Here is a 13,531-nt window from a genome sequence, read left to right as displayed (position 1 = left end):
GGATCACAAATGTAAATCATGAACTGGATCATCAACCTAAGTATAAGATCTAAAACTACAAAACACATAGGAAAAACATAGGAGAAAATCTCTGGGTTAGGCAAAGATTTCTTAGATACAACACAAAAAAACATGACCCATAGGAGAAAAAAAAGGACAAATTGAACTTTAAAAATTTAAAACTTCTGCCCTGCAAAAGACACTGTCTAGAGAATGAAAAGACAGGCCACAAACTCGGACACAATATAACACCTGTCTTAGAAAGGACTTGTATCCAGAACACCTAAAGAACTCTTAAAACTCACCAGTGGCCAGGCACGGTGGTTCACACCTATAATCCCAGCACTTTGGGAGGCCGAGGCGGGCAGATCACCTGAGGTCGGGAGTTCAAGACCAGCCTGACTAACATGGAGAAACCCCGTCTCTACTAAAAATACAAAATTAGCTGGGCGTGGTGTCTCATGCCTATAATTCCAGCTACTGGGGAGGCTGAGGCAGGAGAATTGCTTGAATCCGGCAGGCGGAGTTTGCAGTGAGCCGAGATCGTGCTATTGTGTTCCAGCCTGGGCAACAAGAGCAAAACTCCGTCTCAAATAAACAAAAAACAAACAAGCAAAAATAACTTATTAGTAAGGAAATAGACCAATTAAAGAATATGAAAGAATAGGCAAAAGATTTGAACCAACACTTCACCCGAGCAGATAGACAGAGGGGAGGCAAGCACGCGGACAGACGCTAACATCCTTCGTCGTCAGGGCCATGGGAGTTACAAGCATGCTCCACATATATCAGAGGGGAGACCATGTCCTTCACCGTGCCAGGTGCTGGTGGGGTCACAGGACAACCGGAATGTTCCTGCTCTGCTGGTGAGAGAGCAAAATGCTGCGACCACTTTGGAAAACATTTCGGAAGTTTCTGACAAAGTAAAATGGCTCACTTGCCTTTTGAGCCAACAATTTCACTCCTGCATATTTATCCAAGGGAAAGACCTATGTGCACCCAAAAACCTGTATGTGCATGTTTATAGAGGTTTTCCTCCTAGTGGCTAAAAACGGTAAACAACCCAGATGTCCTAAACGGGTGGAGAAGCTGTGGTACCTCCACACAATGGAATTCTACTCAGCATTGAAAAGGAATGAATCGCTGATGCAGGCAGCAACAAGGAAGAATCCCAAATAGCCAAGGTAACCAGACACAAAAGCCTACAAACCCTGTTATTTTACTTCTACGACATTCTGGAAAAGACAAAACTGTGAAGGGAGGCAGGGGAAAGACAAATCCGCAGTTGCCAGGGGAGGGGTCCGGAAGACGGGGTGACTACGAAGGGGCGTGAGGGAAGATCTGGGGGGTAATGGGAACATTCTACTTCCTGATGATGATGGGAGCCATAGGCCTGTATGCATTTGTCAAAACTCACGAAACTGTAAGTGAAAAAGGTGAATATTTACTATATGTAAAGCAAACTTCAATTATAAAGAAACGAGAGAGACAGCAGCCGACAGCCTTGGCGCCGAGGCCACAGGCTTCCAGGCAGCCCTAACAAGACTGAGGCCGGGTCACCCAGGCAAAGGCAGGAGGCTTCTAAGGAGGAGTTTGCTCCAGAGCTCCCTTCTGGGTTGGCCAAGACTTAGATCTGCATCACAGCATGAGCCGCTCCCGACCCAAGCTGCTTGCTCTCCTTTTCCGGTTCCTAAGGGTCTGAGCAGCATCCAAGTTTGAAGACTCATCCTGCCCACTCCTGCTTCCTCCCACCTTGTCTTCCGCAGGTTTACCCCTCGATAAACCTGTTGCAGTCCTCACCCTGGCCCAGCAACTGCTTTCCAGTTCAGTTCCAGCAACCGAACACACACATCTAGCATTTCCCAAATTGATTTGATCTTGGATCCCTTTTTAAAAAGAATACTCCTTACGATCCCGTGGAAAACACACCTGTTGAAAGTTTATTAAGTCCTCAGTCTTTCCCCTTTGTGCTGCCTGGCCCCCCTATCCCTACCATGCACCCCACCCTTGTGTTTTGTGTCCCAAGGGTCTGGAGGAGTTGCTGAAGGTTTGTGGTCCCACCTGGAAGGAAGGCTCTCGTGGGGCTGGGGAGAAGGGCGGGTCCCGGAGTGATGCTTACCCTCCAGGATAGGGTTGGCTTCCAGGACCTGCTGCTCGATCCACGAATGCTGGCCACTGACGGTGGCCATGAACTGCAGGATGAGCTTGGTGGTCTCCGTCTTGCCAGCCCCAGACTCGCCACTGCAAAAAGGGAGTGCAGGGACATGAGACCACACAACAACTATTTTTTTCAACACCTCTCAACTCTCCTACAAACCCCAGTCCTGCTTTCTCTAGCCAGTCTGACAAGGATGGCCTCTCCCCTGCAGATATCCCACTGCATTGAAGCCCTGAAGTCCCCTGTGGGTCTCAGGCTGCCTGTGTTGTACACGCTATTGTGTTTGTCTTTTCTTCTCTGCTCGGCTGCAAGCTCCTTGGCACACTCGGATCTGATTCATTCCAGGGTCAGCACCAGGACATACAGAAGGCTGAGTGAGATGACTCAATGTCTTCCTAATGAAAGCGTGGCCCACAGGCCAGCAGCAGGCTCAGAATGCAGATGCCCAGGTCACACAGGCTCTGTTGATCAGAATCTGCATTTTCACAGGATCCCCAGAGGATTCCTACACTTTAGAATTTGCATAGCAGACTCCCACAGTCCCATTATCCAGCTTCAACTCCTGGCCGATTTTGTTTCCCCTCCTGTACTATTTTAAAGCAAATCCCAGATATTGCTTCATCTGAAAATATTACCTTTTTTTTTTTTTTGAGATGGAGTCTCACTCTGTCTCCCAGGCTGGAGTACAGTGGCATGATTTAGGCTCACTGCAACCTCCACCTCTTGGGTTCAAGTGATTCTCATGCCTTAGCCTCCCAAGTAGCTAGGATTACTGGTGCCTGCCACCACACCCAGGTAATTTTTATATTTTTAGTAGAGATAAGGTTTCACCATCTTTACCAGGCTGGTCTGAAACTCCTGACCTCAGCTGATCTGCCCACTTCAGCCTCCCAAAGTGCTAGGATTACAGGCATAAGCCACCATGTTTGGCCTGAAAATATTGTCTTTTTTTTTTTTTTTCTTTATTTGAGTCAGAGTCTGGCTGTTGTTGGCCTGGGCTGGGGTGCAATGGCACCATCTCAGCTAACTGCAACATCTGCCCCCTCCAGTTCCAGCAATTCTCCTGCCTCAGCCTCCCAAGTAGCTGAGATTACAGGCGCTGGCCACCACACCTAGGTAATTTTTATATTTTTAGTAGAGATGGGATTTCACCATGTTGGCCAGGCTGGTCTTGAACTCCTGACCTCAGGTGATCCACCTGCCTCAGCCTCCCAAAGTGCTGGGATTACAGGCGTGAGCTACCGCACCCAGTCAAAATATTACCTTTTTTACAAAGTTATGATCAAAATACCCACAATCACTATGCCAGCAAAGCAGAGTGAGATCAACAAACCTCCAGTGATAGCTGTGGACTCCCCTGAGTGCCTGTCAAGCGCCAGGCGTGTTTATAAACACAAGCTCATCAAATAACCTGCCATTGTAGAGACGCAGCTTAAGGGGACTTGCCCACAGCCCTGGGGGAGGAAAGGGCAGGAGGAGAATGCAATTTGACTCAAAGTGACAAGTGACGTTCTGCTCACTACAAGGAACCAAACGTCAGGCGGCCCTTTCCTCTCCTTGCTCACACTGGGCCAGCCCCGCCAGCCTCCAGGGGGCGCCACCCTGTCAGCTCCTGGCCAGCCAGCCCGTGGCCCAGCTCTGCCGAGAGGCTTCTCGCTCTGCCTCCGGGGACAGGTTGGGAGTTCCAGCTCTCTCCCAGGGCACCTGTCTGCTGTCTTCTCCAGAGCCCTGGGTTTGAATTCCCCACTTCAGCGCTGTGTGCCGCTGGAACAGGATCTCAGCCCCTCTGACTGTAGGTCTCTCCCGCAGTAACACGGGGCCATATCAGGGGAATGAGAGCATCTCCTTCAGAGGGTTGCTGAGGACATGAAATGTGATCACCTGTGCCTTAGGACTTCATTCTGGTCTCTGTTCAGCATCCCGCCTCAGAGAGGCCGTGCCTGGCCTGTCCCCTACCTAACGCAGAGGCTGACATCATCCTTTCCTCTCCCCTGCTGTGTTTTACTTCAAAGCTGTTAGGACCTGCATAAAAATGCACTTATTTGTTGCCTGTCTGTCTCCGCTTCTAGAATGTAAGCTCCCTGAAGAAGGGATTCTGGTCCCTTTTGTTAGCTGCCGCCTCCCCATGTTGGGACAGTGGGTGGCACACAGTTGGGGCATGACAAAACCTCAAATGATTGAATGAAGGAAGGAATGAATGAGTGACTCTACTGGAGCACCAAGCAAGGTGCCTGGGAGCCAAATTCCCACTCCACCTCCCGTTCCCTTGAACAGTCCTCCTCCCGACACCAGGAGGGTCTGTGGTCACTGGTAGAGAGGCCAGGCCAGGCAGGGAGTCTCTGAAGCAGCCAGGACCTGGACTGGAGGGGACACTTTCCTTCTGGTCCCCTGGTGACCTGAGAGCTGCCCCCTGGAGCTGCTGCTCCTCTGTCCTCACCTGGGACCTGCCCTGAGATTTTTTTGCGTGGGTCCTCAGCTGTTGAACTCCTGCATCTTCAAGTGCCTAACCTGGGTCCCATATCTTTTTCTTTTTTTATTTTTACAGAGATAGGGTCTCGCTATGTTGTCCAGGCTGGTCTCAAATTTCCAGCCTCAGGGAATCCTCCTGCTTTGACCTCCCAAGTCACTGGGATTATAGGCATGAGCTACCATGCCCGACCTCTGGGGCCCATTTCTAAAGGAACCCAGCCCAACTTCCTTCCTTGACTCAGTAAACCGTTATTAGAGGCTGGGCAGTCCAGTCCCTGGTGACACGATGAAAGCCTAGGTTCTGAAGGAAGGAAGCTTTGGAGGAACTGCTCGGGGTGCAGGGTAGCTGGGGCCGTTGTGTGCTGTGGAGAAGGGTGTGTGCCATGGAGTAGGGAGAGCTCCTGCCTTGCCCAACTTGGCAGGTGTGCTGTGGGGAGCAGTTCGGGGAGATGCCTGGAGGCGGTGCCTGACCCCTCTGCCTCACCTGATGATGCAGCACTGGTCCCTCTTGTTCTTCTTCATGTTGAAGTAGCAGTTGTTGGCGATGGCAAAGACGTGCGGGGGCAGCTCGCCCATGTGGCGGCTGTAGTAGAGCTGTACCTGCTCCAGGGTGTAGAGCGGCAGCACCTGGAACGGGTTCACGGCCACCAGGATGGAGCCTGTGTATGTCTGGGAAGGGAGCAGGTGGTCAGTGCCCTCTGCCCCTGGCAGAGATACTTGGCCTTGGTCCTGCCCTCAGGGAGTTATCAGGGCTGCTGACTTTGGTGGGGAAGTAGAGTCTGATTCTGGGCCAGGGAGTTAAGACATTCGGCTGTGCAGGTCCCTCCTATGGGAAGACGAGATGTCCACCAGGAAGGTGAGCTCCCGGGGGACATATTTCCAGGAAGATCAAATGTTCACTGTACCTTGCCTGGTACTTAGAAGGGGCTCGATAAAAATGGACTAAGTATGAAATGGGTTTTCACGTGCATTCCGCAGGGGCTTTCATATAGGCTGGTCAACAAGTGGCCCCCACGGAGCCCAACCAATAATCTGTGTGCTCCTGGGACCTCTGCCCTGGATCAGCTGCCCCTCTGGAGCCCCCACCCGGCTCCACTGCCCCTCAGTGGGTGGGGCAGGCAGAGTCTGCACAATACGCCACACGACCATGGCATCCTGGTTTTCACTTTAGGAAAGGAGAGGATGTGCCCTCTGGCTTGAGGCTGTGCCACCAGATGAGGAGTGCAGGCACAAGCCCTTTGGAAGCACAAGCTGCCTTCCTCTGGACAGCCCAGAAGGGCCGGTCAGAACCAAGCCAGCCACCCTCCAACCAGAGAGGCCCCGGCAGGCAGTGGCTGCTGCAGGCCACACACACTTAGGCCGAGCTGGTGTCGGTTTGGAAATACCACCTCCCCTGGAAAAATCTGCATTGGAACCAGGATGAGAGCTTCAGGCTGGGGTGAACCTCCATCCAGGCCAGGTTTGCGGGGAGGGCCCACATCCACCCCCATGGCCCCCTCGTCTGGTGAATCAGGATCTTGGGATCCTGGCTGTCATGGGACTCACTCTTGGGAGGCCAGGAGCTCTCTGTCTGGTGACCCTGTCTCTACAACATGCTTGGGATGGAGAGGGCAGAGGACAATGGCCACCTGATGGCCATCTGCAGCCCTCACTGAGCACGGACTGTGCCAGGCACTGTGCTGTCACTCTATGCAGTGGCTTCCTCCCCTCCAGGGTGGGATCGCCCTGTTTGGGACTGGGCAGCAGAGATTGGGAAAAGTTAGGCACCTCGCCCACCTCCCCCAGTGAGGGCATGGGGGGGCAGTGCCCCCCGTGCATCATTTTCTTCTCCCTGTCCAGGAGGTCGGCACCTGTGAGGGGCTCCCCTGTGGACACAGGGCTGGGGAGACTCACGTAGATCTTGTGCTGCTGGTAGCGGATCAGGAGGTTGTGCACCATGCCCGCCTGGTTCAGATCCCCCAAGCGGATCATGTCGTCCACGCCCTGGACTGAGTTGGGGTGCATGGGGCTGAGGACACCAAAGTCCTCTGCTCGGATCCAGTGTTCCTGGAACAACGGGTGCAGACTCCCCTGAGGCGTGGCCTCCATCCCCGTGGCCAGCCTGCCACACCCTCCCCTCCAAGTTCTCAGCAGCAAAGTGGCCTTCGGGGTCACAGATCAGCTGACCTGGGGCGGTGGCCAGCCTCCGGCCAGCATCAGTCTATGACAAGGCTCAAGGGACTCCTGTGGCAGAATCAGGTTCATCTATGACTGGATCAGCATGGGTCTAGGGCCCAGGGTTAAGGCGTAGCTGGGGCTAGGGCTGAATTTCAGACCAGGGACAAAGGAGCTTGTAACCAGAAGTTAGATTTAGGGTCAGGTTGCAGCTGGGAGCCTTGCAGATTGTTGGAATAAGAGTGTGCAAGTGGGCCGGGCGCGGTGGCTCACGCCTGTAATCCCTGCACTTTGGGAGGCCGAGGCGGGCGGATCACGAGGTCAGGAGATCGAGACCATCCTGGCTAACACGGTGAAACCCCGTCTCTACTAAAATACAAAAAATTAGCCGGGCGCGGTGGCGGGTGCCTGTAGTCCCAGCTACTCGGGAGGCTGAGGCAGGAGAATGGCGCAAACCCGGGAGGCGGAGCTTGCAGTGAGCCGAGATCGCGCCACTGCACTCCAGCCTGGGCAACAGAGTGCAGACTCTGCCTCAAAAAAAAAAAAAAAAAAAAAGGGGGGCAAGGGAAGTTTTTTTTTTTTTTTTTAAACTACAGTGTTACACAAATAGAAGAGATTGTTATTATTTTACTGACTTCCATCATCTGGATCTCACAGGCCACAGCCTAGAAACTTTTCTTTGGAGGCTAAGCCTGCAGCACCCAGCTGAGCAGAGAGGACAATCTGAGGAGCTAAGTGACCGGCTGGACACTCCATGGTAAGCCCTTCCCCGCTCACCACCTAGCTGGTCCTGACCCCTCTGGTGGACGAGCTGGTCACCCCTGGGCCACTTCAGGTTGCTGGCCTCTCACTTGTGCGTTTTGCCGCTTCCTGCCCCTCCACACACCTTCCTCACCCACCTTTCCCCCTTGCCAGTTTCATTTTGCAAACCGGCTTTCTGCCCCTCTGGTCCTTCCAGAGCCCCTTTCCCACTTCTCCACTTCCTGGTCCCCTAATTCTCTTCATTTCCCTGGACTGCAACTCTTGAAACGTTCCCCAGGACACAGAGGCCGTGTTCACCATGGCAGGACTCCACTGTGATCTGTCCTGCCACCCAGGTCCCCACTTGGCCTTGGAGCCCCTGGTGTTAGGGAGAGGCTCCACAGGGTGGGGAGGGCTCTGGGGCCCTGGATGTGGGGGCAGGCCGGGGCCCAGAGGAAAGCCCCAGAACACTGACCTTGCCCTCGTCATCTTCAACCAAGATCTTGCCTGGCTTTGTCTCTTTGATGATGCCTCCAATGGCCACGCCAGTCTTGTGGGTGGAGGGAGGCTCCAGCCACACGTGGTCACCCTGGAGGGCAGACAGAAGACAGTGGTGTGATCCCCGCTCTCTCTTCCCCTCCCTGCTGGATACTTACCTCTCTTTAGGGGTTTGCCTTCCAGCCCAGAGTTCCCAATGTGGCTGGAGCTTGTCTCTCCTTTCCTCTCCTCCCCTCTTCCCATTCCTCTCCTATCTCTCTTTCTCTCTCTCTCTCCTAGCCCCTGTTTCCTTTGATCGTGTGTCACCTGCCCTGCTCACTGAGCAGGTACCAAGCGCCTGTACAGCTTCTCTCCGTGTCTTTGTCTAGTCTGGGACAGTAAGCTGACAAGAACAAGAGCTCCGGTCTCACCACAGAACCTCTCATAATGAAAAAGAAACTTGGCAACTACTTAGGAAGGTGGCGTGGCTGAGTGGTTAAAAGAGAAAGTGCTTCTCAAGCTTGATGATGGTAGCAAGAGTTGCATCTTCTCAGAAATCACCTGCAAGCAATAGGAGGATAAGAAACGGAAACAAACGCTAGGAGACACAGGAGGAAGTTGAAAAGGTGGCCCCAGCTGTAGATTCCAGAAAGAGAGGGCAAAGTTCAATTCTCCAAGGCAGCAGCCCATCCTGGCGTGAAAAGCAGCATGACTTGCTGCAGCAGCAGGAGCACGGGCACAAGGTGGCAGTTGGAGCTTGCCTGGCCTGTCTCGGTTCTAAGAAACAGACCATATTTGCAGGTCTGCCATTTTTGCAGGAAGCAGTCTCTCTGCGGGGTGGGAAAAGAGAAGCCTTGGCCCGTGAGAAGCTCTGCAGTACCCAGATCTATTGGGTGGGAGAAGCAACGACTAAAAACTCGCATGTGAGATTTCTGCTAGCCTGCACTGTGGCACTGACCCCGCACGAACCTCCTTCTAATCCAAGAGAGCTCACCCCATCTGAAGAGAAGTAATCCAAAAGGAAGCAGCACAGGTCTGTGTTCGGAGGTACTGAAACCCAAGAGGAGGAAGGGAGCAAATAACACTTAGCAAAAGAGAAATAACTGCCAAAGAGCCGTGGGAAGTTGTGACCGAATATTTCACCATCATTTACAAAAACTGACCAAAGACTAGGTCAGAGGCAGAAAAGCCCAGGAATTAGATGGGGGAAAACTGAGAAAAAGGATGAGACGTGAGTTGGCAGAGCTGAACGAAAAAATGGAGGAAATGAAAGAAATGCGCACCAGAATGAAAACAAAATTGGAAACCGCGGGGGAACATGCCCTGATTGGAAAAACGTGGGAAGAATCATAACAGGTAGGAAGGAGAAAAGTCAGCAAAATGATATAGAAATTTTTTAAAAATTAGAATTAGGGGCTGGGTGTCGTGGTTCACACCTGTAATCCCAGCACTTTGGGAGGCCAAGACAGGCCAGGAATTTGAGAACAGCCTGGCCAACATGGAGAAACCCTGCCTCTACTAAAAAAATACAAAAATTGGCTGGGTGCGGTGGCTCACGCCTGTAATCCCAGCACTTTGGGAGGCCGAGGCGGGCGGATCACGAGGTCAGGAGTTCAAGACCAGCCTGGCCAACATAGTGAAACCCTGTCTCTACTAAAAATACAAAAATTAGCCAGGTGTGGTGGCACACGCCTATAGTCCCAGCTACTCAGGAGGCTGAGGCAGGAGCATTCCTTGAACCTGGGAGGCAGAGCTTGCAGTGAGTCAGGATTGCACCCCTGCACTCCAGCATGGGCGACAGTGCAAGACTCCATCTCAAAAAAAAAAAAAAGCTAGGCGTGGTGGTGGGCCCCTGTAATCCCAGCTAATCAGGAGGCTGACGCACGATATTGCTTGAATCTGGGAGGTGGAGGTTGCAGTGAGCTGTGATCGCACCACTGCACTCCAGCCTTGCTGGCAGTGTGAGACTCTGTCAAAAAAGAACACACAAATAAAAAATAAAATAAAATTAGAATTAGGAAGAAGATCGCTATAGAAGATGGGCAAAAATATAAATAAACCTCATTATATGGACTGAATTGTGTCCCTCCAGAATTCATATAGTGAAGCCCCAACTCCTGACATGACCATATTTACAGATAAGGCCTTCGAGGAGGTAATTAAGGTTAAATAAGGTCCTAAGGGTGTGGTCCTAATCCAACGGGACTGGTGTCTGTAAAAAAGGAAGAGGCACCAGAGTGAGATGCACGCTCTCTCTCTCTCTCCCTGTCTCTCTCTCTCTGCTTTTCTCTCTCCCTCTCCTCACCCCACAGCACAGAAGAAAGGCCATGTGAAGGGATAAAATGAGAAGACAGCCATCTACAACCCTAAGGCACCTTGACCTTGGACTTCCAGCTTCCAGGACCATGAGAACATATTTGTCTGTGGTTTAGGCCACCCAGGCTGTGACACCTTGTTACGGCAGTCCAAGCCCCAGTGAAGTCAGGCAGACCTGGCTGGGTTCTAATCCCTATTCTGTATTCCAGGAGTTCTACGGCCTTGGGAAAGTCACCTCACAGCTCTGAACCTTAACTTCCTTATCTGTTGAAAGGGGCCTGCTTCACAGGGCTGTGGTGAAGATGGAGTGCCCTATGGCAGGGAGCCTGCCTAGTGTCCAGCACGAAGGGCACCACAGAGGACTCAACAACCGCATGGGCCCTCTGAAAGACTTATTCATTAAAAAGATGACCACTCTGCACTTTGGGAGGCCGAGGTAGGTGGGCAGATCACCTGAGGTCAGGAGTCCGAGACAAGCCTGGCCAACGTGGTGAAACCCTGTCTCTACTAAAAATACAAAATTAACCGGGCATGGTGGTGGGTGCCTGTAGTCCCAGCTACTCGGGAGGCTGAGGCGGGAGGATTGCTTGAACCTGGGAGGCTGAGGTTGCAGTGAGCCGAGAGACGACTCTCCTCTCAAAGACTTACAATGTCTGAAGACAGAGCGAGCCTGCAATTGTAATTGTGAGTAATAGGGCCCTGAGAGGTGTTTTTCTAAACTCTGCTTGCCGTTAGTGGCATCCCCAGAGGGAGTCTGGCGTTGATGCATCCCACGGCACATTCCTTTGTGAAATGCTTTGCTTTGTCTTAAAATCACACCATGCTCCAAGGTGGAGCCACGCTCTCAGGTTTGCAACTTAGTTACCAGAAGCCTCACAACCTGACGTTTGAGACCACGCGTGTCCTCTCTACAGCCTAAAACAGCCTAAGCTCTATTCTGTAATTGAAAACAAGGAGCCAATCTTGGCTGTCCATTCTGTGAGTCCGATGCTGCCAGGCTTAGTGGCAGCGCCAGGGGCTCCTGCGTGGTGAAGGTCCTCCTCTCAGCAGTGTGCTCCAGCAGCCAGGAACGATGTCCTGTGTGGCTTTGCACTCAGGAGAACATTTGGGGCATTTTCTTATCAAAGAGCGCTTTGCAGCACTATCCTGCTCTCCTGGACTCTGCGGGGCATGGGGCAAGGGTGGAAATGTGGAGGGCAGGGAAGGATGCACAGGCTGGTTTGGGACCTCTGCTCTCTGGGCTCTCCAGCCTCTGAGCTCTCCACCCTTTACGCCCCGTGGCAGGGCAGGGCAGTTCCCCAGGGTCTATGTTGATTCAACAGTAAATGCAAAGCTCCTCTGCTTTCTTCCTATGGAGAAGCCATCCCTTGGCCACCGGAACACAGGAATATTTGTTGAGTGAAGGAAACACGATGCAGAGTCCAAAGTGGTGATTCAGACCTGGGTTTCAGTCCTACCCATGCCCACAGTTCCCCAGTTCCCTGTTTTCTCTGGGGGAGCTCCCTGCAACTGCCACAGTGAGACAACTGCGAAATCCCTTCGTTGGCTGGGCAAGGTGGTTCACACCCAGCACTTTGGGAGGCCAAGGCGAGTGGATTGCTTTGAGCTCAGGAGTTCAAGACCAGCCTGGGCAACATGGTAAAGCCCCGTCCCTACAAAAAATACAAAAATTAGCTGGGTGTGGTGGCATGCACCTGTGGTCCCAGCTACTCGGTAGGCTGAGGTTGGAGGATCACTTGAACCTAGGAGGCAGAGGTTGCCGTGAGCTGAAATCACGCCACTGCACTCCAGCCTGGGTGACAAAGTGAGAATCTGTCTGGAAAAAAAAAAAAGAAAAGTAAAGAAAAGAAATCCCTTTTGTCAAGACAAAGGGACATGTTAAGCCCTGCATGAAAGCGAGGGATAACTATATATAACTACATGTATTGCCGAGGCCAGTGGTTGGCCAAACTTGTTTTCTTGAGATGCGAGAATCTGTCGTGTTTCCTAAACTCACCTGTCTCTGGTATTTTCCTATGGGGTCTCATTGCCTTTCCTCTCTTTCCTTGGGAGCGATTCAACTTGGCCTTGAGTAACTTACACCAATAACCCCTAGATCAAATCATAGAATTCTTACCAGCCTGAACCCCGACATCCTGAGTCAGCAGTTCCACACACCTGTATGGAGAGAGAAAGCAGAACGTCAGCTCCATGCGCACCCCCGATAGGAGCCCCTGGAGCACAGGAACTGGGCTTGTTCCCCGACACTACCCTAAGGTCCCGGCATGGGACCTGGCTCAGAAACAATGCTGAATAAATGGATGAAGGAGTCACAGTCCTGGCCCAAGTACAAGAGCTGTTCTCAGCTTCTTCAGTCTTTATTGCAGACATATTTCATACTCAGTCCTGGGCTTGATACAGGGAGTGGGTGGTTCCCTGTCATCCCGAAGCCCCAGTTTTATCTGGTCAGATATCCATGAAAACCAGTCATCATCACACACCCTGGGAAGTGCTCAGGTAAGCAGCCACTGGAGCTACAGACACAACTTTAAACCTCACAGCACTGCACAATGTGCGTGTTCCCTCACTTTAGACATTGGACTCAATGCAGGAAATGCCACGCAGTTAATTAGTAGCACAGCTGGGAATCAAACCCGGATCTGCCTCCTTTCAAACCTGTCCCCAGCACCTGGTGGTTCTAGAAGGAGCAGACAGTCAGGCCCAAGTAGGCAGCCAGGTCCAGCAGGAGGAGGAGCGGGGAGGAGCCCACTTGTCCCATCTAAAGGAGGAAACCCTGAGTTACCCTGACTGAGTGCTGGCATTTTCCCCTTCCCTGTGAGTAGTGCAAGGTGGGTACCAGGTCTATTGCTGAGTTCTTTAGTGGTGATTTGTGGGATTTTGGTGCACCCATCACCAGATAAATATACACTGAACCCAATTTGTAGTCTTTCATTCCTCACCCCCTTCCTTCCCTTTCCCCTCGAGTCCCCAAAGCCCATTTTATCATTCTTATGCCTTTGCATCCTCATAGCTTAGCTCCCATTTGTAAGTGAGAACATAGGATGTTTGGTTTTCCATTCCTGAGTTACTTCACTTAGAATAATAGTCTCCAATCCCATCCAGGTTGCTGTGAATGCCATTAATTCATTCCTTTTATGGCTGAGTAGTATTCCATCATACATATGTATGCCATATATATGATATATGTCTATATCTCTCTATATATGATATATGTCT

General features: G+C 51.9%; 1 protein-coding gene across 1 annotated transcript in view; it reads right to left on the bottom strand.

The window, feature by feature from the left end:
- Positions 1–12,449, bottom strand: part of MYO7B (myosin VIIB) — a 90,684-nt gene extending 78,235 nt beyond the window's left edge. Inside the window, exons 1-5 of the mRNA XM_011980508.1 lie at positions 12,432–12,449; positions 7,998–8,111; positions 6,521–6,673; positions 5,112–5,296; positions 2,120–2,241 (exon numbers count right to left, since the gene is read on the bottom strand). Coding sequence (XP_011835898.1) covers positions 2,120–2,241; positions 5,112–5,296; positions 6,521–6,673; positions 7,998–8,111; positions 12,432–12,449 — 592 coding nt within the window. The remainder of the gene's footprint in view (positions 1–2,119; positions 2,242–5,111; positions 5,297–6,520; positions 6,674–7,997; positions 8,112–12,431) is intronic.
- Between the last annotated feature and the right edge of the window lie 1,082 nt (positions 12,450–13,531).

This window comes from Mandrillus leucophaeus, unplaced genomic scaffold, assembly GCF_000951045.1.
Source record: "Mandrillus leucophaeus isolate KB7577 unplaced genomic scaffold, Mleu.le_1.0 Scaffold213, whole genome shotgun sequence".
NCBI classification, from domain to species: Eukaryota; Metazoa; Chordata; class Mammalia; order Primates; family Cercopithecidae; genus Mandrillus; species Mandrillus leucophaeus.
This window is presented reverse-complemented; position numbering and strand designations above follow the sequence as displayed.